Source organism: Thalassophryne amazonica, chromosome 16 (assembly GCF_902500255.1).
Source record: "Thalassophryne amazonica chromosome 16, fThaAma1.1, whole genome shotgun sequence".
NCBI classification, from domain to species: Eukaryota; Metazoa; Chordata; class Actinopteri; order Batrachoidiformes; family Batrachoididae; genus Thalassophryne; species Thalassophryne amazonica.
The window spans coordinates 4860472-4883983 of record NC_047118.1 but is presented as its reverse complement, the minus strand read 5'-3'; the positions used below and the strand labels follow the sequence as shown (position 1 = coordinate 4883983).

The 23512-nt window shown below is 40.5% G+C and overlaps 1 protein-coding gene across 1 annotated transcript; it reads left to right on the top strand.

Moving 5' to 3' along the window:
* The first annotated feature begins 450 nt into the window (after window positions 1-450).
* si:ch211-214j24.15 (GTPase IMAP family member 8) lies at window positions 451-22834 on the top strand. Its single transcript, XM_034190466.1, has 5 exons — window positions 451-475; window positions 577-1245; window positions 5119-5829; window positions 10944-11582; window positions 22122-22834. Exons 1-5 carry the CDS (start codon window positions 451-453, stop codon window positions 22832-22834), a joined length of 2757 nt encoding a protein of 918 aa, XP_034046357.1.
* The last annotated feature ends 678 nt before the right edge of the window (window positions 22835-23512 follow it).

The following is a 23512-nucleotide window of genomic DNA, read 5'->3' as shown; positions in this document are numbered from 1 at the left end:
TGTATGAAAAATGCCATAAATCATACAATGGACTATTTTTCTAAGCACTGAGACAACTAATCCATGCCACATTACATACAATCAACCAATTAAATGGCAAGGATCTATTTAGGCGCCATATAATGTATAATATAGAGTAATTCACATAACATCAACATTTTAATTTGGGCATCTCTGCCCTCACCATCCCAAACTTGATCAATGTCTACATATTTATGGACCCAGCTGTACTGTTGAGAAGTGTAGTGTGTCATGTTATTACAGAAAACCTTTAGACTCATAAACACATAAAACATTTCCACCACTCCTTCAACAACGGCATTTGTTCACATTTGCCCACTGAACATGGAAGCAGAGCTTCGAAGGCACTTGATATATCAGTCGACATATGTATGTGTATATATCTTAAAACTGCCTGTTGCTTGGACATGCTGAGCCACAGGAGGTGAGATGGCAATCAGCGAGCTGACAGAGTGTAAGTTTAGATTGCGAAGGTTAACTTTTGGTGATTGATTTTCTAAATTCACTGTTTAACCACCTTCTCCTCCCTTTGTGATCCTGTTTTGATGTTACTAGGGAACGGTTGGTGCCCGTCACACCTGAACATTGTCCTTCTTGGTGGCAGAAACTCCGGAAAAAGTCATGTTGGGAACTTAATCTTGAGCAAAGAGGAGTTTGCCACCCAAGAGAGGAGCTCTTGTTGCCGGAGGCTGGGAGTTGTTGCTGGCCGCCGGGTTGCAGTCGTGGACACTCCCAGTTGGTGGTGTGACTTCAGTGTGCAGAACACACCTGAGCTGGTGAAGAGGGAGATCATGAGCAGCGTCCCTCTGTGTTCGCCAGGCCCACACGCGTTTCTGATAACAGTGAAAGCCAGTTCCTCATTCACCGAAAAGCGCCGAAGGGCTCTGGAGGAACATGTGCGCCTGCTGGGGGACAGGGTATGGAGACATTGCATAGCGGTCTTCACCTACGCTGACACACGTGGAGACACGGGCTCAGAGACGAAGGCTCTTAACTGGCTCAGTGAGAAATGTGGTCACAGGTGTCACAGCATGTCCTTCAGTGATGACGCTGAAATCGCCCAGCTGTTTCAGAAGATAGACAGACTCGTCGCCAAAAATGGAAACAGAGTTTTTGAAATGCAGGAAATAACTGTACAGGAAATCACAGAAAAGAAGAGAGAAGCAGATTCAAGGGCTCAGCAGAGGTTCCTGAAAATGAGAAAACAAAGATGTCTCATGCAAGGTAAAACAATTACAAACACCAAGTTGACTCAAGTGTTTTTTTTTTGACACCTTTAAAGTGGAAGGCTGAAAGATCTTTGCTCTGGGAAAGGATGTTAGAAATGCCCACCCACATGAGGCCACTTTAGGATTCTTTAACTAAACAACCGCACAAACAAACAAACAAAAAACTTTAAAGTTTAATTCGTTAAATAAAATTAAGTATTCTTTCAAATCTATTTCCTAAGTATTAAGTACTATAAGCAACAGGTTCCACAGCAGGTTGTATTTAAGGTTCTTGATGTTATATGGCTGGGGGGGCCTGGCTGCCGGTTTGTTTCTGTCTTTTGGTTTTCCTCCCAGGTGGCGTGCGTTTGGAACTGAGTGGCTGTGTTGCTGAGGCTGTCAGGACCTCACCCTGATCACCTGCGACTCGTCAGGACTCACAGCTGTGGTGCATCTGGATGGATTGGAACATGTTGGCATTTAAGACTGAAGTGCACAGTGTGTATTTGCCAGAGACTCGACCTTGTGACCAGACGGGTGAGATCGTCGTCTCGGGAGCCATCTCATCAACAGCGGATGCTGAGAACGTCCAGGTTTGATGCACAGTCTGTGAAAGAGGAGGGGGTGAGGTCTCACGCTCGTCAGCACACTTCCTGAGGTACGTTAGATTTTGTGACTAACATTTATACAGTCAGTAAATGTGGTGTCCCTCACACCTTATTGTATTGAGCTGTTTGTTAGTCATGTATCAGCTTTCACTGCGGTGGAGTTTTGTGAACTGGATGTTCCATGCCTGCAGGTTGGGAAGCTGATCAGTAATCAAGCCAGGAAGTGTTTGCTGTTTGTACACCTTTAAGTGTTCTCTCTGTGTGTAGAGTGTGGACTCACTTAATGGTTCCTTCTTTCACAGACTCGGTTGTTGCGGCCACCTGGGGGGTGTCGGCGGGGTCCTTGGGTCCGAAACAGCTTCTGGCTCCGGACCGTTAGCGCTGCTGGGAGCGCACCACGCCAGACCACACCTTTTGTTATTATATTATCACTGTTATGTATTAAATTCAGTTAGCCTTTGTACCGTGCTCTGCTTATTTCATACTGGGTCCTTCAAACGCTGGTCGGTTCTCCGAGCTGCGTCCGACACATAACACTTGAAATGGAGCAATATCTTCTGATGTGTATGAATCAGTTTCAAAATATAAGGTGTGAGTTTTGCATTACCCTCAACTAACTTGTGACTGTTTAAAATAAAATTTGGAGGCCATGTTTTCTGGATCGGATTATCAGTTTTTCAGCCATTACTAATTCAGAGCTGTTAAAGAAGTTTTTTTTATAGCGCTTCTTACATAACCAGTCTTCTTAATGACATTTTCGGTTGAATTTATTTATATGTTTTGTTAGATATTTAAATTTTTGTTTGTTTGTTTATTTATTTTTATTTGTTTTGGTTGGGATTTTGTTCCTGTTCTTGGAAGGCCATTTGATGACTCTTAAAAACAAACAAACAAACAAACAAAACAACGGTTCATGTTTTTTTTTTTAATACATTTTTCATTGTCATTTGTGTCCCATATTTTCATTTTGCTCTAACTGTAATAAGTGAGCTTAAAAATGGATGGAAGGATGGAGACATTCATCATTAAACTGATAGAACCTAAAATATAAGTGATTCTAGAGACAAAAAGAAAATTGGTCAAAAACAAATGTGTGCACTATTGCCTGCAACAATGTCTTTTTAAATCATGATATTCAAAAGTAATATGCATTTAAAAAATAAATCACATAGCCCACATTTGTGAATTGTAAAAAAAAAAGTATTTTCCTCACATATATTACTTTGTTCTGATGTATTATAAATAGGTTGCATTTCATATGTACAAAATCCATAAAAATATGAATAGTGTGATTCAGCCCCTATAGTTATTGGTGCAGCGAAGACACATGACTTTCTGTTCAGATCAAAGTGAACTCAATCAGAAAATTAGACACATGTGAATTCTGATCAGTTCCACACTTCTTCAAAGAGCTGCTTCTGTCATTTTGTCTAAAGATGAGATTAGTGTGACGAGACCAGTGAAAATGTGTTTTCCCACCCACATCATCATCAATCCAGATCATCCAGATCAGGAGAAATGAGGGGGTGCTCATTCTTTCTTTACTTCAGTATAAGACATGTATTGTAACATAACTAATTTACTGACTCTTGTTCCTTTGACTGAGTCATGAGATGTCGGTAGTAAGTGTCAGCTTCACACTGCACTGTCATAATCACTGAATCCTTTTTTTTTAAACAGTGTATCACTAGAAACTGAGACCAAAAGCGGTCCACATCAGTGATTCCCAAAATGAAGGATGCAGCCCCGTTTGGTGGGCTGTGGAGGTACTGCAGGCAGGCTGTGAAAGGTCACTGAAAATGACCCCCCCCCCCAAAAAAAGAAGAAGGTTGGAACAGGATGGAAATGCAAAACAACAACAACAACAACAAAACCCCCTCAAAAAACAAAACACAACAAAAAACAAACAAACAAAAACCAACCAACCAACAGACATTTTTTTCTTACATTTACTTTGTCTTCTATTCCGCTGCAGACAGTAGGAACCCGAAATGTTGGATTTTATTTCTGGTCACCTTAATTTCATTTGTTAATATCCTTCCATTCCTGTATTTAAAGCCCACAACACATCACAATAAACGTTGGGATGTGTTGCATTTACCACTTTGTAATGTTGCCATTCCGTCTCACAGCATTTAAAAGTTGTTTTGTTTTTATTGATATTGAGCGATAAAATGTTTCAGGTGCTATTTTGTCACCTTGTTCCTACAAATAGTGCGTCTTACGGTGTGCACCACTATAGGGTCATCATAGTATTTTTTGTTTCAAAATTCTTCACACACTATCTGTTGGGGGCAGGTCAGGACTCCAGGCTCATCAGTCCAGTATCTGTACTCTCTTCTTCTGCAGCCATGTCTTTGTAATGTGAGCAGAATGTGGTTTTGCATTGTGTTTTTGAAAAATGCATGGGACAAACCTGAACAAGATATTGTCCTGTAGACAGCATATGCTGCTCTGAAATCTCTGTACTTTTCTGCATTAATGCTGCCATCACAGAAGTGTACATAAAGAGATTGAGTTTAGCTCACAAATAATTTGAAGCTCGATAATAAAAAGGGACTGCACCTTGAGCTCAATCCATGATTTTTTCTTTGGGGAGGGGGCATTCCATTGCAGGATTTTAAAGATTTATGAATCTCTTTTATTGAATTTATTTAAATGCAGATTTTAAGTATTTTTATTCCTGGGAGTTTGGGGATAGAGTGAATTTATTCACAAGGATTGAAGTAGCAATATATATTACATGACTTCACTTTATTATGTAAAACTAGTGTGAGTACAGTTTTTGTGTGGGGGTGGGGGCGGGGGTGGGTGCCTGCATCCTTGAAACACATCAGGACCCCCATAAGTGATGCAGGGCTGCTGGGGCTGGGTTAGGAATACTCTGAGTGTTGCAGCACTGCGAGGTGCATTTGAAGATTAAAAGCCAGTTAACCTGTGTGTACTAAATTTATTCTGGATCTATGACATTTGTCGTTATCCTGCACGAAAAAATGAACCCCACCATTTCTAAAAAATAGAGTCCAGGTTGAAAATGTCAAATTCCATCTTAAAGTTTAGTCACAGCTGGCGATCTACATTTTAAAATGGTAGACTCAATCTCAAACCCCAAAAAAACAGAAATCCTGATCCAGATCACTTTGGAGGGTAAATGTATGGTAGTGACACCCAGTCAGTTGGATCACTTGTTATGCAGTTATGCATGTAGACACACAAATAAGACTGGGTTATGAAACAGTCTAACCCCAAAAATCTTTCATCTGCTCTTTTTATTCCTTCAGAGAAGCTGCGCTACCTTCCTGACATCAGGATGGTGCTGCTTGGAGCAAAGGGGTCTGGGAAGACGTCTGCCCTGAATACCATTTTGGGGAGCGAGCGAAGCCACGGCCTCAGGAGAACAGCTCAGTGTCTGGTTGGAAAAGGGTTCGTGTTGGGGAGACAGGTGACAGCTGTGGACACACCAGGCTGGTGGATGAACTACTTCCACCATGAAAGTTCCTTTTTTGAGCGCAGGGAGATGATGCTGAGTGTCTCGCTGTGTCCTCCGGGGCCACACGTGTTCCTGCTGCTCATTCGATTGGACCGAGCCTTCACTGAAACCTACAGGAGAGCAGTGCAAGAGCACCTGGAACTGGTCAGCAAGAACATCTGGAGCCATGTCCTCCTACTTTTTAGTTTTGGCGACTGGCTGGGCGACACAACTGTCGAGCAGCTGGTGGAAAATGAAGGAGAACCTCTCCGATGGCTTGTTGAAAAATGTGGCAACAGGTATCATGTCCTGAACTTTGCAGCAACTGGAGATGACTTTCAGGTCAGAGGGCTGATCAGAAAGATGGAGGAAATGGTGTGTGGCTGCAACAGCGGGCGCTACTTTGAAATGGAGCTAGGTATACTGGAACAACTGCAGGAGGAGAAGCAGTGGGAGAAGGAGAGAGCCATGGACAGGTTCTTGAAGAAGGACAAACAAAGGCAGACGGCAAAGTCTCAGCTGGGTGTGTGATCAGTGTTTCCATGTCTGTGTGTTTTTCCTGCACCTCCTCCTGCCACATCAGCAACTTTCTCGTCATATTTATCGTACTTTACTAGAGCTCAGAATCTCTCATTCATTCCTTGTGCTCTGCATGCCCTGTTGGTCTGTGCAAATCTCCACCATCCCACATCTGCTGGTGGCGCTATTCATTTCCCCTATATTGCTTCTATTGCTAAACATGGATAACAAACCTGTTGCATTTGAAACCCGATATTTAACATACATCTTTTTATAATTAGAGTTAAAAAAACTACTACTACTACTACTACTACTAGTACTACTACTAATATATATATATATATATATATATATATATATATATATATATATATATATATATATATACAGTAGTGTTCAGAATAATAGTAGTGCTATGTGACTAAAAAGATTAATCCAGGTTTTGAGTATATTTCTTATTGTTACATGGGAAACAAGGTACCAGCAGATTCAGTAGATTCTCACAAATCCAACAAGACCAAGCATTCATGATATGCACACTCTTAAGGCTATGAAATTGGGCTATTAGTAAAAAAAAGTAGAAAAGGGGGTGTTCACAATAACAGTAGCATCTGCTGTTGACGCTACAAACTCAAAACTATTATGTTCAAACTGCTTTTTTAGCAATCCTGTGAATCACTAAACTAGTATTTAGTTGTATAACCACAGTTTTTCATGATTTCTTCACATCTGCGAGACATTAATTTTGTTGGTTTGGAACCAAGATTTTGCTGGTTTACTAGTGTGCTTGGGGTCATTGTCTTGTTGAAACACCCATTTCAAGGGCATGTCCTCTTCAGCATAAGGCAACATGACCTCTTCAAGTATTTTGACATATCCAAACTGATCCATGATACCTGGTATGTGATATATAGGCCCAACACCATAGTAGGAGAAACACGCCCATATCATGATGCTTGCACCACCATGCTTCACTGTCTTCACTGTGAACTGTGGCTTGAATTCAGAGTTTGGGGGTCGTCTCACAAACTGTCTGTGGCCCTTGGACCCAAAAAGAACAATTTTACTCTCATCAGTCCACAAAATATTCCTCCATTTCTCTTTAGGCCAGTTGATGTGTTCTTTGGCAAATTGTAACCTCTTCTGCACGTCTTTTATTTAACAGAGGGACTTTGCGGGGGATTCTTGCAAATAAATTAGCTTCACACATGCGTCTTCTGTCACAGCACTTACAGGTAACTCCAGACTGTCTTTGATCATCCTGGAGCTGATCAGTGGGTGAGCCTTTGCCATTCTGGTTATTCTTCTATCCATTTTGATGGTTGATTTCCATTTTCTTCCACACGTCTCTGTTTTCTTTTTGTCCATTTTAAAGCATTGGAGATCAATGTAGATGAACAGCCTATAATTTTTTGCACCTGCGTATAAGTTTTCCCCTCTCCAATCAACTTTTTAATCAAACTACGCTGTTCTTCTGAACAATGTCTTGAACGTCCAATTTTCCTCAGGCTTTCAAAGAGAAAAGCATGTTCAACAGGTGCTGGCTTCATCCTTAAATAGGGGACACCTGATTCACACCTGTTTGTTCCACAAAATTGACGAACTCACTGACTGAATGCCACACTACTATTATTGTGAACACCCCCTTTTCTACTTTTTTTTCCTAATAGCCCAATTTCATAGCCTTAAGAGTGTGCATATCATGAATGCTTGGTCTTGTTGGATTTGTGAGAATCTACTGAATCTACTGGTACCTTGTTTCCCATGTAAGAATAAGAAATATACTCAAAACCTGGATTAATCTTTTCAGTCACATAATATATATATATATACGAGGTCTATAAGAAAAGTATCTGACCTTATTATTTTTTTCAAAAACCATATGGATTTGAATCACGTGTGATTGCGTCAGACAAGCTTGAACCCTCTTGCGCATGCGTGAGTTTTTCCACGCCTGTCGGTTGCGTCATTGGCCTGTGAGCAGGCTTTGAGTGAGGAGCGGTCCAGCCCCCTCGTCGTTGTTTATTTTTAAGATTAGGCTTAAAACTTTCCTTTTTGCTAAAGCTTATAGTTAGGGCTGGATCAGTGACCCTGAACCATCCCTTAGTTATGCTGCTATAGACGTAGACTGCTGGGGGGTTCCCATGATGCACTGAGTGTTTCTTTCTCTTTTTGCTCTGTATGCACCACTCTGCATTTAATCATTAGTGATTGATCTCTGCTCCCCTCCACAGCATGTCTTTTTCCTGGCTCTCTCCCTCAGCCCCAACCAGTCCCAGTAGAAGACTGCCCCTCCCTGAGCCTGGTTCTGCTGGAGGTTTCTTCCTGTTAAAAGGGAGTTTTTCCTTGCCACTGTCGCCAAGTGCTTGCTCACAGGGGGTCGTTTTGACAGTTGGGGTTTTTCTGTAATTATTGTATGGCTTTGCCTTGCAATATGAAGCGCCTTGGGGCAACTGTTTGTTGTGATTTGGCGCTATATAAATGAAATTGATTTGATTTGATTTGATTGTCAGGAAATGGCAGAATGATTTGGGCTTTTTTTCCATCAGAATTTTTTCAGAAACTGTTAGAGACTGGCAGCTGGAAACATTAGAAAAATTTATCTGACTTTTGGTGAAAATGTTACGGGCTTGGTAGAGAATAAGGAGTGTTACTGTCGCTTTAAGGATGGCCCCCAGCGGCTGTGGGGCGCGCCGCGCTCCGAAGCTGCCATCGACAGGCTGAACGACCATTTCATTTCTAAACGGATGGCTGTCTGGATCTGTGACCATCGTGTGCCATTTCTCTGGTTATCACAAGAGCTGGACATCAACCATTTTCCGGCAGATTTCACTTTTAACAAGAGATTTTGTCATGGAAAGCTGAGTGGAGGCTTCGCGCGTCAGGATGGATTTGCTACTGGAGTGAGACAAAACCACCTCCGTTTTGGTCTCACAGGACGGCTTTGAGATGGTGTTCAGACAGCTGTCGGTGGTTTTTCCATTGAGTGATTATCCGCGAAATTGTGGATGTGCCTGGACATGCCAGAACATGTCCCGTGAGGCTTCATCACGGCGTTGCTTCGCGCCATGCGGCCTCCGCTCCTCTTTCCGTGACAAAAACTCCTGTAACAGTGGAATGTGCCGTTCATTTCCAAACTGGACGCTATGTTTTATCCGGGACGTCGTCTGAAAAGCACAGGAACTGTGAAAAGACATCAGCACTTTTTCGGCACATTGAGACAGACGTGCGGAGTAATTCCGCGCGTCGCGGCGGTGCCGCATGGCGCAAAGCAACCAAGCGCATTAACCACGGCCACCACCCCTGCGCTCTTTAACCTCAATGTGAAAACTAATCTCAACAACATGACATAAATCAATTAAAAATATAAAAGCCAAAATGAGTGGATGCATAAATAATTGCACCATTTATTGTAACACATATAAATTGTTAGATATATTTGTGTGTTTATATATTATTTTGTTTTCTTTGCTATTTGTTTTGGTATTATGTGATTACTTTACTTAAATAGTTATACTCTTAGTTTGGTATACTTTTAGTCTGTTATTTGCCTAAATGTGCATGTTGAACTGGGCTGAACTGGTTTTTACCACATTGAATAAAGAGATTCAAGTTACAATACAAATTATAATATGTGCCGTTATCGCGCGGGTTATGGGCGGAGGCTGGACCTCCCTTTAATGCCCACGGGGACCAATAAGGGAAGGATTTTATGAAATAAGGTCCGCCTTTGTCACGCCCATGTTGTGTTTTATAAAAACTGTGTTAGTCCTTTGTTCGGGGTTCTGAACGGACGGATCTCCTGCGAGAGAGAAGTTCTTCAGAACCCAGGTCTGTTTTTTTAACGTGACTTTGAATAAGTTTAAATTGAGAAATACTTTGACTTTGTACTTTGTAAGGGACAGTATTACAATAAGAACCAGGTGTAATTAACAAAATCATCACTTTTACAGTCACTTTTCTTCAGACAACTCAGGGGATGGATACATGTACATGTCCATATGATTGAATATGTCCTGCACTTAACTGACAATCATTAGAAATACAAACATAGTGTACTCTGTGGTAAATCTGTCTGGAGGAGGCATTTCTCAAAAATCAAGAGTAATTGTGCAAGAAGGAGACTAGTGAGGGAAGCCACCAAGATGTGGTAGTTGCCTTGTTGTGTCATTCAGCATTTGCATAAAATACCTTATGGTCATATTAGCTACAAGCAACAGCAAGTAACAGAGACAAAGCACTGACTCACCATTCATTTCTTGGCCATTTGCAGTGGCAAGAGCCAACGGTTGCTCTGCTGCCAACTAGGCGGGGCCACTGTAAAGGAGAAGTCTATGTTATGAAAATGCTGAGTGACGTGACACGATGACTGCCAATCATAACGAACAGCCAGTGTGACATCAGCTCGTTGTTCACTCAAACAAAATAATCCAAGATGGCGGAATGCACTTTGAAACAGCTGTATTTTGGTATAAATCTGATACAATTTTCATATATCTTGTAAAAGTGAGCAAGAAATAAACACTTTGAAATCTAAAAATGCTGTTTTTGTAGAGACTTTAGCGTGCACGCCCCGGGGAACACACATGAAGCCATCACTTGTAGCTAATGTGACCATAGGGAGACCCTTCTGGTCTGTGTTGGCCCCGTCTAGCTGGCGGCACAGCGGCCGTTGTCGCTTGCCGCTGCGAAACACCCACTCTGATTGAAAATGAACAGCAAGTCATCGCTTTACTTGCTGTGGCCGTAGCTCAAGAGCCAACACGACACAAAAACTGGTTTCTCATGTTCAGCTTTGGCAGCCATCTTGAAAAATGGTCGACATGATGGATTTTCAATTGGCCAGTGGAACACTCCTGCAAATTTTGGTGCTTTTATCAACATTTGCATGATTCTGCCATAAAATTAACTTCATCAGCTCCTTTATTCCTTTAAATGGAATCTTGTCTGTTACTGTGAACCTGCTTCAAACTGCTTCATACCTGTGCCGAAAACTCCTGGCATATACGTCTCCAAACCTGTTGGCGTGCCACCCTACCACAATCATCACTGTGATCATTAGTGTAAAATATTTAACATTGCTAACCAGGACTAATAACGTCTTTATGTTTGTAACAGGGAAGATCCGTCCTCTCTCGGAGTTCAGGATCTTGCTGGTGGGTGGCCGGAGCACTGGGAAGAGTTCCTGCGGAAACACCATCCTCAGCAGAGAGAGCTTCCACTCAGACAAACAAACCACTTCATGTTCTGAGAAATGCGGAAAAATCGGTGGAAAGACGCTGGTCGTTGCAGACACTCCAGGCTCCGTGTCACTGACGTCTGACCTTCTTGAGACTCCTCCCCCAAGTGGGTTTACCGCCATCCTGCTCATTGTAAATATGAGCTCGTCCTTCACTCACTCCCAGAGACGGGCTGTGGAGAACCAACTGGATGCAGGAGGAGCCCAGATGTGGAGCAGAGCCATGGTTCTGTTCAGCTACGGGGACTGGCTGGGGGACACCACCATAGAACAACGCATTGAGAGTGAGGGACCCCCCCTGCAGGCACTTGTAAGGAGGTGCGGAAACAGATATCATGTTTTGAACAATAAAACACGCAGAAACAGAGGGCAGGTTGAAGAGCTTCTCCAACTGATAGAGGAGATGGTTGTAGAAGAAAGGTTGAATGTCCACGCAGGAAACCAGAGGGAGAAGATTTCTTCAGGACAACAGCAGCAGCCAGATGGCGCCAAACAACATTTAAATAGCTCCCATGAGCGTAAGTAAAGCTGCTCACCCTTAGCAAAAAGAAGTTTATTCAAGTGTACTATGAGTATACTTATTTTTTTACTAAAATTGAGGAAGTATACTTGAAGGTGACTTTTTATAAACTATATTTTATATACTTAAGAATAGTATAGTGAAGTATACTTGGCTTATACTGAAAAGTATAAACAAAAGCCTAAGTACATTAATACTAAGACTTACACTTATACTTTAATACTAAAACATATACTTTAGTATACTTTTTACGTCTTTCTGCAACAAAGTACTAACACTTATTATGCACTTGGAGCAAGATATACTAAGTCAAGCCGTTGACTCAAGTAACTGAAAAGAAGTGATAAAAGTACAGATTTGTTTTCTATGTAGTTATTTATTTTTGGTTCCAAAGGTTCACACTTTTCTTTTACCTTTTTTGACAAGGAAGGACTTTAGTTCTCAGTTGAAGACGCTATGTTTACATTTTTACAAATAAGGACTTGATCTTGGACAGACCATTATGTTTACATTTTACATTCACTTTTCCTTTAATTTTCTCCACAAAGGAAGGACTTGATTTCATAGGTCTTTGATTTTGAAATGTTTGAAAATATATCAAAACTTGTTTTCAACATTCTGTCTTGTGACATTTCTGTCTTGTGTACATAATGGGCCTCATGTATCAACGTTGCGTACGGCGATATTTGAGCGTATATGGGGTGTACGCCAAAACGGCTGCGCTACTTGGCATTTATCAATGTGGTCGCTGGCGTACGCTGCACTGAAAATATACACCAGGTCGAGAGGTGGCGTAAATTATACACCAAAATGAACCAGCGCTGGAATCCACATAAAAATAAAGATGATCAACATGATAAACAGTGCCATTATACAAATCAATGCATATGTTACATAATAACACTTTCTTGATTATACTACATAATAATCAATACAAATCCCACTTTTGCGGGATTGCTGGTCTATCGAGCACGATCCGTGGTCACAGCGCTGACTGCAAAGAAAGTGCTGCTCGCCTTTTTCTCCAGACTTCGAGCCTGGAGCCAGAGCAGCGCTGAGCTTAACTTCATGTGGTGTGATCGTTTTAGACTATGAAATTGATAATAACAACTGTAGTTTCGTCATTCCCTTAATTCGTCCGTGCTGCAATCAGGTTTTGTCGTCTCCATTCGGTTGTCACAATAAAATAAATACAGAAATACATTTAAAAAATAAAGAAATCTGACAGATTAGGCGTGTCTTATTCATTGAGCGAGCAAATATCCACATGTCAATAATTATTATTGCGGAGTATTTAGTATTTAGTCCAATTTTGCATGGCTTTTTTTATTTTACAGTGTTCTGTGTTCTGCGTATCTGTTTATAAGAATCTTGTTGCCCAGAAGAGAAAAGAGCGCCAACAACTACTCATAACTGTGTTTGTCACACGGACACAGACACCTGCTGCAGTGAGGTGTGAGTGGGAAAAGGCGCAGCGTCAGGACGCAGAGGCCCTATCTGTGAAATACTGGTGAGTCACTATTAATAATTTCTTATGTGTCCGACCTCGTTCGTTGATCGTTAAAATTAATTCGTAAGTTCTAAATGCCATCATAATTATTTATAGGAAAATGTTCTATTTTTATTTCTCAAACAAATGTTTGGGCCTGAAAACAGTTTGGTATCATTTACCTACTAAGGTTTGAACTTTGAGAGTGTTTACACACAAGAGAAAAGTGAGAAAATGTTCATGCCTGATTGAGAAAAGTGTATAAACTTTGTAGTGAGGGGTTTTACAGCTTTGAAACGTCTATAATAATTGTAAAAAATAACGCTGACTACGTCGCGGTTTCGCGTATTACGGGCTATTTTTTAGAACGTAACTCCAGCGATTAATGAGGGACCACTGTAACACTTTATTGATTATATACTACAAAACAATTGATACGACAGCCGCTTTTGACGCTCTATTGGCACGCGTCGTGATTGGTGGAGTTCTTTTTCATTGCCGTCTTCCTGGCTTCCATGTCGTAAAATGAGGGTGTGTCTGAAGCGGAGTCTGAATATTTATGGGCGTGTTTATTATAATTATGATAGTTTCCACCCGCCGCATTTATCAAGATCACGTCAGGCGTATGCCAGAAATGGGCAGGTGCACACTGCTTGATACATGTCACGGCGACTTTGGTATAGTTCAAGTTTACGCCGTAAATTTACGCCACAAGTGCGCAACATTGATACATGAGGCCCAGTATGAGTAAACTTTAAGAATACTTTAAGGAGTATATTTTCAGTATATAAATAGTAAGCTACAAGTAATATGCCAAGCAAAATTAAAGTGTAAAATAGTGAAATAACCAATGTGTATAATGATATACTTTAAGTATATGATAATAAACTAAAAATAGGAACTCAAAGTATACAACTAGTACAATGGCAGTACAACTATATTGATAAGTGCACTTGTGGGTATACTTTAAGCATAGGAGAGGGATATATCAAGTACATTGATAAGTGTACTTGTGGTATACTTTAAGCATACAAGACGGATATACATTGTATAATATATACATTTTTATATTTTTATATTGTATAATATATACATTATACAATATATACATTGGTAGTATATAGATGAGTGTACTTGTTATATACTTTAAAGTGTACTTTTGCAAACTTAAACTTTAAACTATACTTTTATAAACTTGAAATGTTCCAATTTAGTCCGAAAAAGTATTACATTTGTGTACTTTCTAGTATACTAACAGTACACGGTCTGTAGTATACTTGCTATACTTATACTGAAGCATACTTAATTAAATGAACTTTAAGTATACTACTATTTGCTAAGGGCAGTCTGACCTGGATTCACTCTTTCATTATTTTACATGAGGTGTTTTTCAGCTGAAGATCCCTTTGAGGCCTCAACTTTTATCAGCAAAAATATGATAATTAGGTCATGTATCTGCACTCCAAAACAAAGAAACTTTTTTTAGTTTCTTTAGACAACCTCAAAATACAATCAGGATGTTTCCCGCAAAAAACACCACTTACGAACTACGATGTTCTGTTAAGAGTAATTCTATTGTTTGTTGCTATGATATACATTTTAGCGGAATTTTAATGAAAATCATTTGTTAGACGGCCATTTTGGGCGCCATTTTGAATAAAAACAATTTATTTCGGCACACGTGTTTATTGCAACTTAAGACTTTGTTCTCATGGAATATTTTGTTTTGGTGGGGTGGGGGGGGGGGGGTAGGGAAATTAAGTTATTTGTATGTAACTTCAATGCCTTTCATTTAAAGTTGTACATCCTTTCAAATTTTCACAAAGCTGTTCTACCAAAATCCAAGCATTATAATGTTGGTTAATTTTTGTAACGTGTTGTAAAATTACAGCTCATTTAATGAAGAGAATATTTTATTTCCCTTTTAACGTCATCTACAGGAGGAAACACGTGCATGCGAGGTTTTGAGAAGACCTTTGACCTTGCTTGATGTGCTGTCACAGGGTGTGCATGCTAACATCTGTAAGGTGCCTTGTAAAAACATGAGAGGTGTTATCTGGTTACAAAAACAGCATTTTCAGATTTCGTCATGTTCATTTCTCACCAACCTTTACAAAATAGATGAGAAACATATTCAATTTATACAGAAATAAGCTGTTTTGGAGCTGTTTTCCGCCATCTTGTTTTATTTTGTTCGAGCTAGCAGCCAGCTGATGTTGCTGTGCCTTTCTTTACTCCAACTGGCTGTCACTCTGTACTTCCCAGCATTCCTTGCACACGTTGGGGGAAGCCCATCACATGTGATCTGATGTCTCTATCAAATGTAGTTCATGGCCATCTAATCACTGGAATTTCTTCCCTTCAGGGGTGTTAATTTCAAATGTTTTCCAGACTGCACAAATATTGGTCATATTGGCCATATCACATTATGAACCCCTTATTAAAATGCTGAAGAATAAAATTATAGCGGTGCTAAGGAAACTTCTTTTTATGGCTTAAATATTAAGAAACCCAGAGGCGATGCACCTTTAAAAAAACGTGGCCATTTTGAATACCAGCTTGAATATTTGACATGAAGCCACAGGTTGAATAGACTCGCACCTTCATGTTCTTATACCTTTGACCTTTAGAAACCATGTGTACTGTGCAGTGCTAAGATTTTGCTTATATTTCCTGTGCTGGTAGAGTTTGGACAGCAAAAATATAGATGAGTGGGTGAGTTTATGCAGACAGTAACTCCAAAACAATACGTGCAGTCATCTTGTATGTCACAACCTTAAAAGAACATATAATGAAGACAAATCCTACTGCATATGGTGAACTTTAATGCACCACACGGATCAAAAGAGCAGCTGTGTTTGGTTGATGTAATATTTCATAGACAGTTGTGCCTGCTGGATACGTCTGTGATATGAGATGTATGATTGAAAATTATGAAAAGCTGCAGCTGTGATTGGAGAAACAGCCAAAGAGGCCTATAAATCGTACTGTCTGTCACTTCAGCTGCATTGTCTCAGCCCACCAAGTTGTAAATGGGTCCAGGCCTTGGCTGGGACGCCAACATGCCTCAGCACCTCAGAGTTATGATGATGAGCTTCCAAATGCAAATTAAAAACACAGAACCAACACCAGACCTTTAAAGTGTTTAAGAAGGAAACAGGCCAGACCCAACTGTGACCTGTCAGTCGTCCTATTACCATATTTCCTGGAGTAGGCTGCGCATTTGAATTTATTTTTTACGAGATTGGGAGGTCCTGACCCTGACGCTCCAGAATGACTTATGTATATACAGAAAAATCTCTCATAATTATACAGACTATTTATATACGACTTTCCAGTTATCAAAGCACTAAATAAATTTTAATAATAAAAGAATAAATACCAATAATAAAAAGTGCACTACCACAATGCCCCCCCCCCCCAAAAAAAATCCAAAATTAAAGAGCTACAGAAAATACAGAAAAAAGTACAATTTATATGTGAGTTTTTCCTCTTTAAGAGGCTTTTTGTTTTAACAGGTGCTACTTATAATCCAGAAAATATGGTATTTATTATTATGGTCTTTGTCAATGCTGGAATAATCTATAAAAATGAGTGTAATTCCTATAATGGTTAAGTCAATATATTTGTTAAACTCGCTGAATTAAGCTGAAGGTCTAAACGACAAGACATCTGTTTCCTTTTAGCCAAACCAGCTAACATACAGCAAATTTATTTTAAACTTTACTGAACAATGAACAACAAAGGCGGATGTTGAAGTTTCAGCTGTGGCAGTGGCGGCGCCAAGGGGGGGCTTAAGCCCACCCAATAACGAGCCAAGCCCCCCCTCAGCTCCCCCAATAATTCTGCCAATACTGTGAATAGCGACTGACATATTTGTGGATCTCAACTGCAGTTTTGCTCTGAAAATGTCTTAATATTGTGTAACTGTGATGAATGTGTGTGTTCGGTGATCCACCAATGCTGAATCACCCTTCACAAACAGAATTTTCAGTTTTGCCAATAAACATTTATTTGTAAAAACCCACACACAAGTTACAAATCAGAAATTTGTGTTTGTGGATCACAAAACACGTGTACAAATCAAAGGATATTTGTAAATCACCCTCTGTGCATTTGCAAGTATTAATGAGACAAATATAACTCCATACTCCAAAAATTTAGGTTTCCTAAATATTTATTACGGCCACTCTTAAAACTTCACTTACCTTTATTTATACCTATGTGCAAGTTTACTGAACTTGCAGTCATTCTAAGTGATGTGTGTGCGCATTGATACCACATTTTAGAGGAGCACGGGTGACTAAAACATATACCTTGGTATTTATAAAGCAATTTATGATATATTGTTCATTTTGACGATATTTTGTGGAGCCCCTCCAACTTTTACCCCAGCCCCACCTCAGCCCCCCCAACAAACATTTCCTGGCACCGCCACTGAGCTGTGGTAAATATAGTGTTCGAGTGCACGTAGAACTCAAGGGGGGGAAAAAGAAGAAAAAAAAACAAGACCTGAATTGGAAAAGTGCAGTAGACCAGATGTTCAAGTCAAAATTCCAAGTCGGAAACTTGGGCAGGGATCCGTGAAGACCGACATCATTGATTTGACGGCACAGCAATATGGGCGGTCAACAGAATGACCTCTTCATTAATTTTGCTTATATGTAGTGTTTGATGGCAGGTTTATGTAATAATCGGGTCTACAAACATGTGACAGTTCCCCTCCCCAGATGGAGGATGAAAACTATATCGCAGAAAGGCGCTTGATGTCCTGTTGCCAGACAGACGCAACGGCAAGCATTTTGATTGGACGTTGGAAACACGACTCAGAATTATCGACTTCCTGCGTGCAACTGAAACACAGAAATAGTCTTTATTACCGATACTAAAAATACAAGAATAACTTCAAATTATGATGTTAACAGACACCAACATGATACAAAATATAACCGCACTCCCTAATTCACACCGGAATCTATCAAAACCCAAATTTTCACAGCTGAACATCCTGTTCATGGAGTTTTGAAAATAAAAAGTGTTCTGAGCTCATTTGGTGATCTACAGCACCCAGGGACTCTGTTCTCAACCATGTCTGAACATATGTGAACTTTACCTTCAAAGGACGCAACCATCTGGAGCGTTAAGTTAACTCACACGTCAGGTGAGTTCTTCCTGCTCATTCATCAGATGACAGGAAACCTGTAGGAGACTCTGCATTAAATACTCCGCAACCGTAACGAGCAGCCGTGATCAATCAATCAATCAATTTTTTTATATAGCGCCAAATCACAACAAACAGTTGCCCCAAGGCGCTTTATATTGTAAGGCAAGGCCATACAATAATTATGTAAAACCCCAACGGTCAAAACGACCCCCTGTGAGCAAGCACTTGGCTACAGTGGGAAGGAAAAACTCCCTTTTAACAGGAAGAAACCTCCAGCAGAACCAGGCTCAGGGAGGGGCAGTCTTCTGCTGGGACTGGTTGGGGCTGAGGGAGAGAACCAGTAAAAAGACATGCTGTGGAGGGGAGCAGAGATCAATCACTAATGATTAAATGCAGAGTGGTGCATACAGAGCAAAAAGAGAAAGAAACACTCAGTGCATCATGGGAACCCCCCAGCAGTCTACGTCTATAGCAGCATAACTAAGGGATGGTTCAGGGTCACCTGATCCAGCCCTAACTATAAGCTTTAGCAAAAAGGAAAGTTTTAAGCCTAATCTTAAAAGTAGAGAGGGTGTCTGTCTCCCTGATCTGAATTGGGAGCTGGTTCCACAGGAGAGGAGCCTGAAAGCTGAAGGCTCTGCCTCCCATTCTACTCTTACAAACCCTAGGAACTACAAGTAAGCCTGCAGTCTGAGAGCGAAGCGCTCTATTGGGGTGATATGGTACTACGAGGTCCCTAAGATAAGATGGGACCTGATTATTCAAAACCTTATAAGTAAGAAGAAGAATTTTAAATTCTATTCTAGAATTAACAGGAAGCCAATGAAGAGAGGCCAATATGGGTGAGATATGCTCATCACAGTGATGTGGAACAAATGGGGTCTGGTGCCTAACAGGAGGTGTCAGGAGCTGTTATTCTGTGTTGAAGGTCCGGCTGTGACAGTCCAATTGCACTGACCATTCCCTCGAAAGAGGACGAGTGGATGAAACAGAGTGATAACCACAACACATTACGCCTGTAAGTTATTTTTGCAACGTAGCAGTGGTGGCCGTCTGTGGAGTAAATGTTTCCTGGGTCTTATTCCAAGAGTCCATGATTCAGTTCAGTTTTTGAACTCCCCTATTACAGTCAGGTTGTGACACATTTCAGAAGAAGAATCTGCCTCAGACATTCATATTTTCAACAGGCGCCTTGATTATGTGCGTTATAGATCTGGGAAGCAAAGGGCCCTGGGAACATTGGATGGTATAACCGAGAAGCATAGGAGCCTGGGAGCATAGGACCCTTTGTCATGGTCCCACTATCTACTGTATTCATCAGGGGAACATATGGCTCTGGAAACATAGGGCTTTGGGAACATGGAGTGGAAACACAAGCTCTAGAACTAGGGTACATAGAAGCCTTGGACTATCATGGTCCCATTATCTCCTCTATTCAACTGGGGAACATAGGGTCCTGAAAAAATAGGGACTTGGGAATATGCGACCCTGGGGACATAGACCTTTAGAAGTGGGGAACATAGAAGCCTGGGAAGATGGGATGCTTTATCATGGTCCCGTTATCTACTATATTCATCTGTGGTATGTAGGGCTCTGGAAACATAGGGCCTTGGAACATATGGCTCTAGAAATGAGGAACATAGGAGCCTAGGAACATGGGACCCTTTGTCTTGCTCCCATTATCTACTGTATTCATCTGGGGAATGTAAGGTCCTGGAAACATAGGGCCTTGGAAGATGGGGCCCTGGGAACATAGAGCTCTAGAACTGGAGAACATAGGTGCCTGGGAACATGGGACCCTTTGTCATGGTCCCATTATAAGAAATATAGGGATGACCCTTCCGATAACCATCAGACCTCCTCACTGGAAATAAAGTCACAAAAGATAACTTCAAAAACATGCTGAGGGAGTCAAAGAGAGAATGAAGAAGTGTCTGCTTTGTCATTCACACAAAATCCTTTCTGCAGGGTTGTGACTTTGTTGGGTTTTAGAACATCACAGTTGGTAATTGCACTCGTCTATATGATATTATATAAGCAAAACCAAGTTGCTTGTTGATTGATCTGCTGTATGAAAGTTCACCAAATTTTAATGTATTTGTCCTCATGTGTCCTTTTTACTTTGACAAGTTACAAGAAAATAACAGTTGTTGATTTATTGTGTGAACAGTCTGGAGGGGGTGGGCACATTTATCCTAGGCCTCTCCAATTCCCATATATATATATATATATATATATATATATATATATATATATATATATATATATATATATATATATATATATATATATATATATATATATATATATATATATATATATATATATGTCCCATCATAAAGATTCCAAAAAGGTGTAGTTGGACAATCTACAGTAGTGTTCAGAATAATAGTAGTGCTATGTGACTAAAAATATTAATCCAGGTTTTGAGTATATTTCTGATTGTTACATGGGAAAGAAGGTACCAGTAGATTCAGTAGATTCTCACAAATCCAACAAGACCAAGCATTCATGATATGCACACTCTTAAGGCTATGAAATTGGGCTATTAGTAAAAAAAAAGTAGAAAAGGGGGTGTTCACAATAATAGTAGCATCTACTGTTGATGCTACAAACTCAAAACTATTATGTTCAAACTGATTTTTTAGCAATCCTGTGAATCGCTAAAATAGTATTTAGTTGTATAACCACAGTTTTTCATGATTTCTTCACATCTCCGAGACATTAATTTTGTTGGTTTGGAACCAAGATTTTGCTGGTTTACTAGTGTGCTTGGGGTCATTGTCTTGTTGAAACACCCCATTTCAAGGGCATGACCTCTTCAGCATAAGGCAACATGACCTCTTCAAGTATTTTGACATATCCAAACTGATCCATGATACCTGGTATGTGATATATAGGCCCAACACCATAGTAGGAGAAACATGCCCATATCATGATGCTTGTACCACCATGCTTCACTGTCTTCACTGTGAACTGTGGCTTGAATTCAGAGTTTTGGGGTCGTCTCACAAACTGTCTGTGGCCCTTGGACCCAAAAAGAACAATTTTACTCTCATCAGTCCACAAAATATTCCTCCATTTCTCTTTAGGCCAGTTGATGTGTTCTTTGGCAAATTGTAACCTCTTCTGCATGTCTTTTATTTAACAGAGGGACTTTGCGGGGGATTCTTGTAAATAAATTAGCTTCACACAGGCGTCTTCTAACTGTCACAGCACTTACAGGTAACTCCAGACTGTCTTTGATCATCCTGGAGCTGATCAATGGGTGAGCCTTTGCCATTCTGGTTATTCTTCTATCCATTTTGATGGTTGTTTTCCATTTTCTTCCATGCTTCTGTTTTTTTTTTTTTTTTTGTCCATTTTAAAGCATTGGAGATCATTGTAGATGAACAGCCTATAATTTTTTGCACCTGTGTATAAGTTTTCCCCTCTCCAATCAACTTTTTAATCAAACTACGCTGTTCTTCTGAACAATGTCTTGAACGTCCCATTTTCCTCAGGCTTTCAAAGAGAAAAGCATGTTCAACAGGTGCCGGCTTCATCCTTAAATAGGGGACACCTGATTCACACCTGTTTGTTCCACAAAATTGACAAACTCACTGACTGAATGCCACACTACTATTATTGTGAACACCCCCTTTTCTACTTTTTTTACTAATATCCCAATTTCATAGCCTTAAGAGTGTGCATATCATGAATGCTTGGTCTTGTTGGATTTGTGAGAATCTACTGAATCTACTTGTACCTTCTTTCCCATGTAACAATAAGAAATATACTCAAAACCTGGATTAATCTTTTTAGTCACATAGCACTACTATTATTCTGAACACGTCTGTAGGTGGGGATGTTTTTCGATCACATTTGTCTTATTTCTTTTGCAGTGACTGAAGCACTTGGTTGCACTGCTTCTTCTTTACTTCACTGCTCACAAGTTGCTGATGTCAGGGGTCAGATGATGCCACTGCGAGGAGGGAGGGGAAGAAGGCGGAGACCTCCACAGCTCACAATCCTGGATGGACCTTGGATGTCCCGTGTTACATCTGTGCTTTCTGATAAGGAAAGACCGACTGACCAGCAGAGACTCGTGGTAAACCTCCACGTCTGGTCCACTCCTGATCATCTCCACAATCTGAGAGTGAATGGCACAAGCCAAGTCCCTCCGTTCTCACCCACACACCCCTCATTCCCTCAAATGCAAATCAGGATAGGGACGGATGGAGAGGACTCAAGTGTCCAGTCCCCCTGCCACCCTGCACTGACAGAGAGGACTCTGAGGAGTCTCACTGAGCAGTGGGGTGACAGCAGCTTAGAGGAACTCGAAGCCTTCATCGATTCATACTTCGAGATGCTTTGGGAACAGGCCGTGGGGTCACTCCACCCGGCTCAGCCCAGCTGCACCCCTGCTGAGCAGGTCACGGAGGCTGGAGACACGCTGCTTTTATCCATTGACAGGAAGCTTTCAAAGCTGGACCTGCTTGAGGAGATCCAGATGGATTTAGCAGAGCTCAGGCGGAGTCTGGTGCACAGCTGGAACGTAAAAGAGGAGCTCAAAGACAGCAAACGCAAACAGGACGCAGAGAGAGGCAAGAACTGAAGAGGGGTCACCGGCTTGTTCCATTACTGTGCATTTATGTGTTTGCATTTTTCACATGTGTATGATAAAAAATGCAAAAACTGATCAAATCATCACTTCAAAAGATGGAGTTTAGTGCCACTATTTCTCCACAAGGGGGAGCTCTTGCATAGGTTTTGTAAGGCGTGCCTGCATCTCCTGATCTACTTACTGATGTTATTCTCTTTGATTCTTAAAAAAACTGAAAGTAATCAGAGCAGGAATAAAATCCACGGTGCATTTAATATATATATATATATATATATATATATATATATATATATATATATATATATATATATATATATATATATATATATTGCATGCCACAATGTACAGTCAGGTTCATAACTACCTGGACAATGGCAGTTTTTATAATTTTGTCTTGTGATTGCTGTGTCGGTTTTCAGCTTTAATTCAAGTGGTTTAACAATAATATGACTTCAGCCATTTTGTACGGTGGCTGGGAAGTGCAAAAACACTTTTACAAATGGCAGAACACTTTTACAAGAAGTCCTGAAACAAATTTACAAATGACAGATACACCACCATTGAATTCAGAGTTTGGGGGTCGTCTCACAAACTGTCTGCGGCCCCTTGGACCCAAAAAGAACAATTTTACAGTCAATTTTTATCAGTCCACAAATATTCCTCCATTTC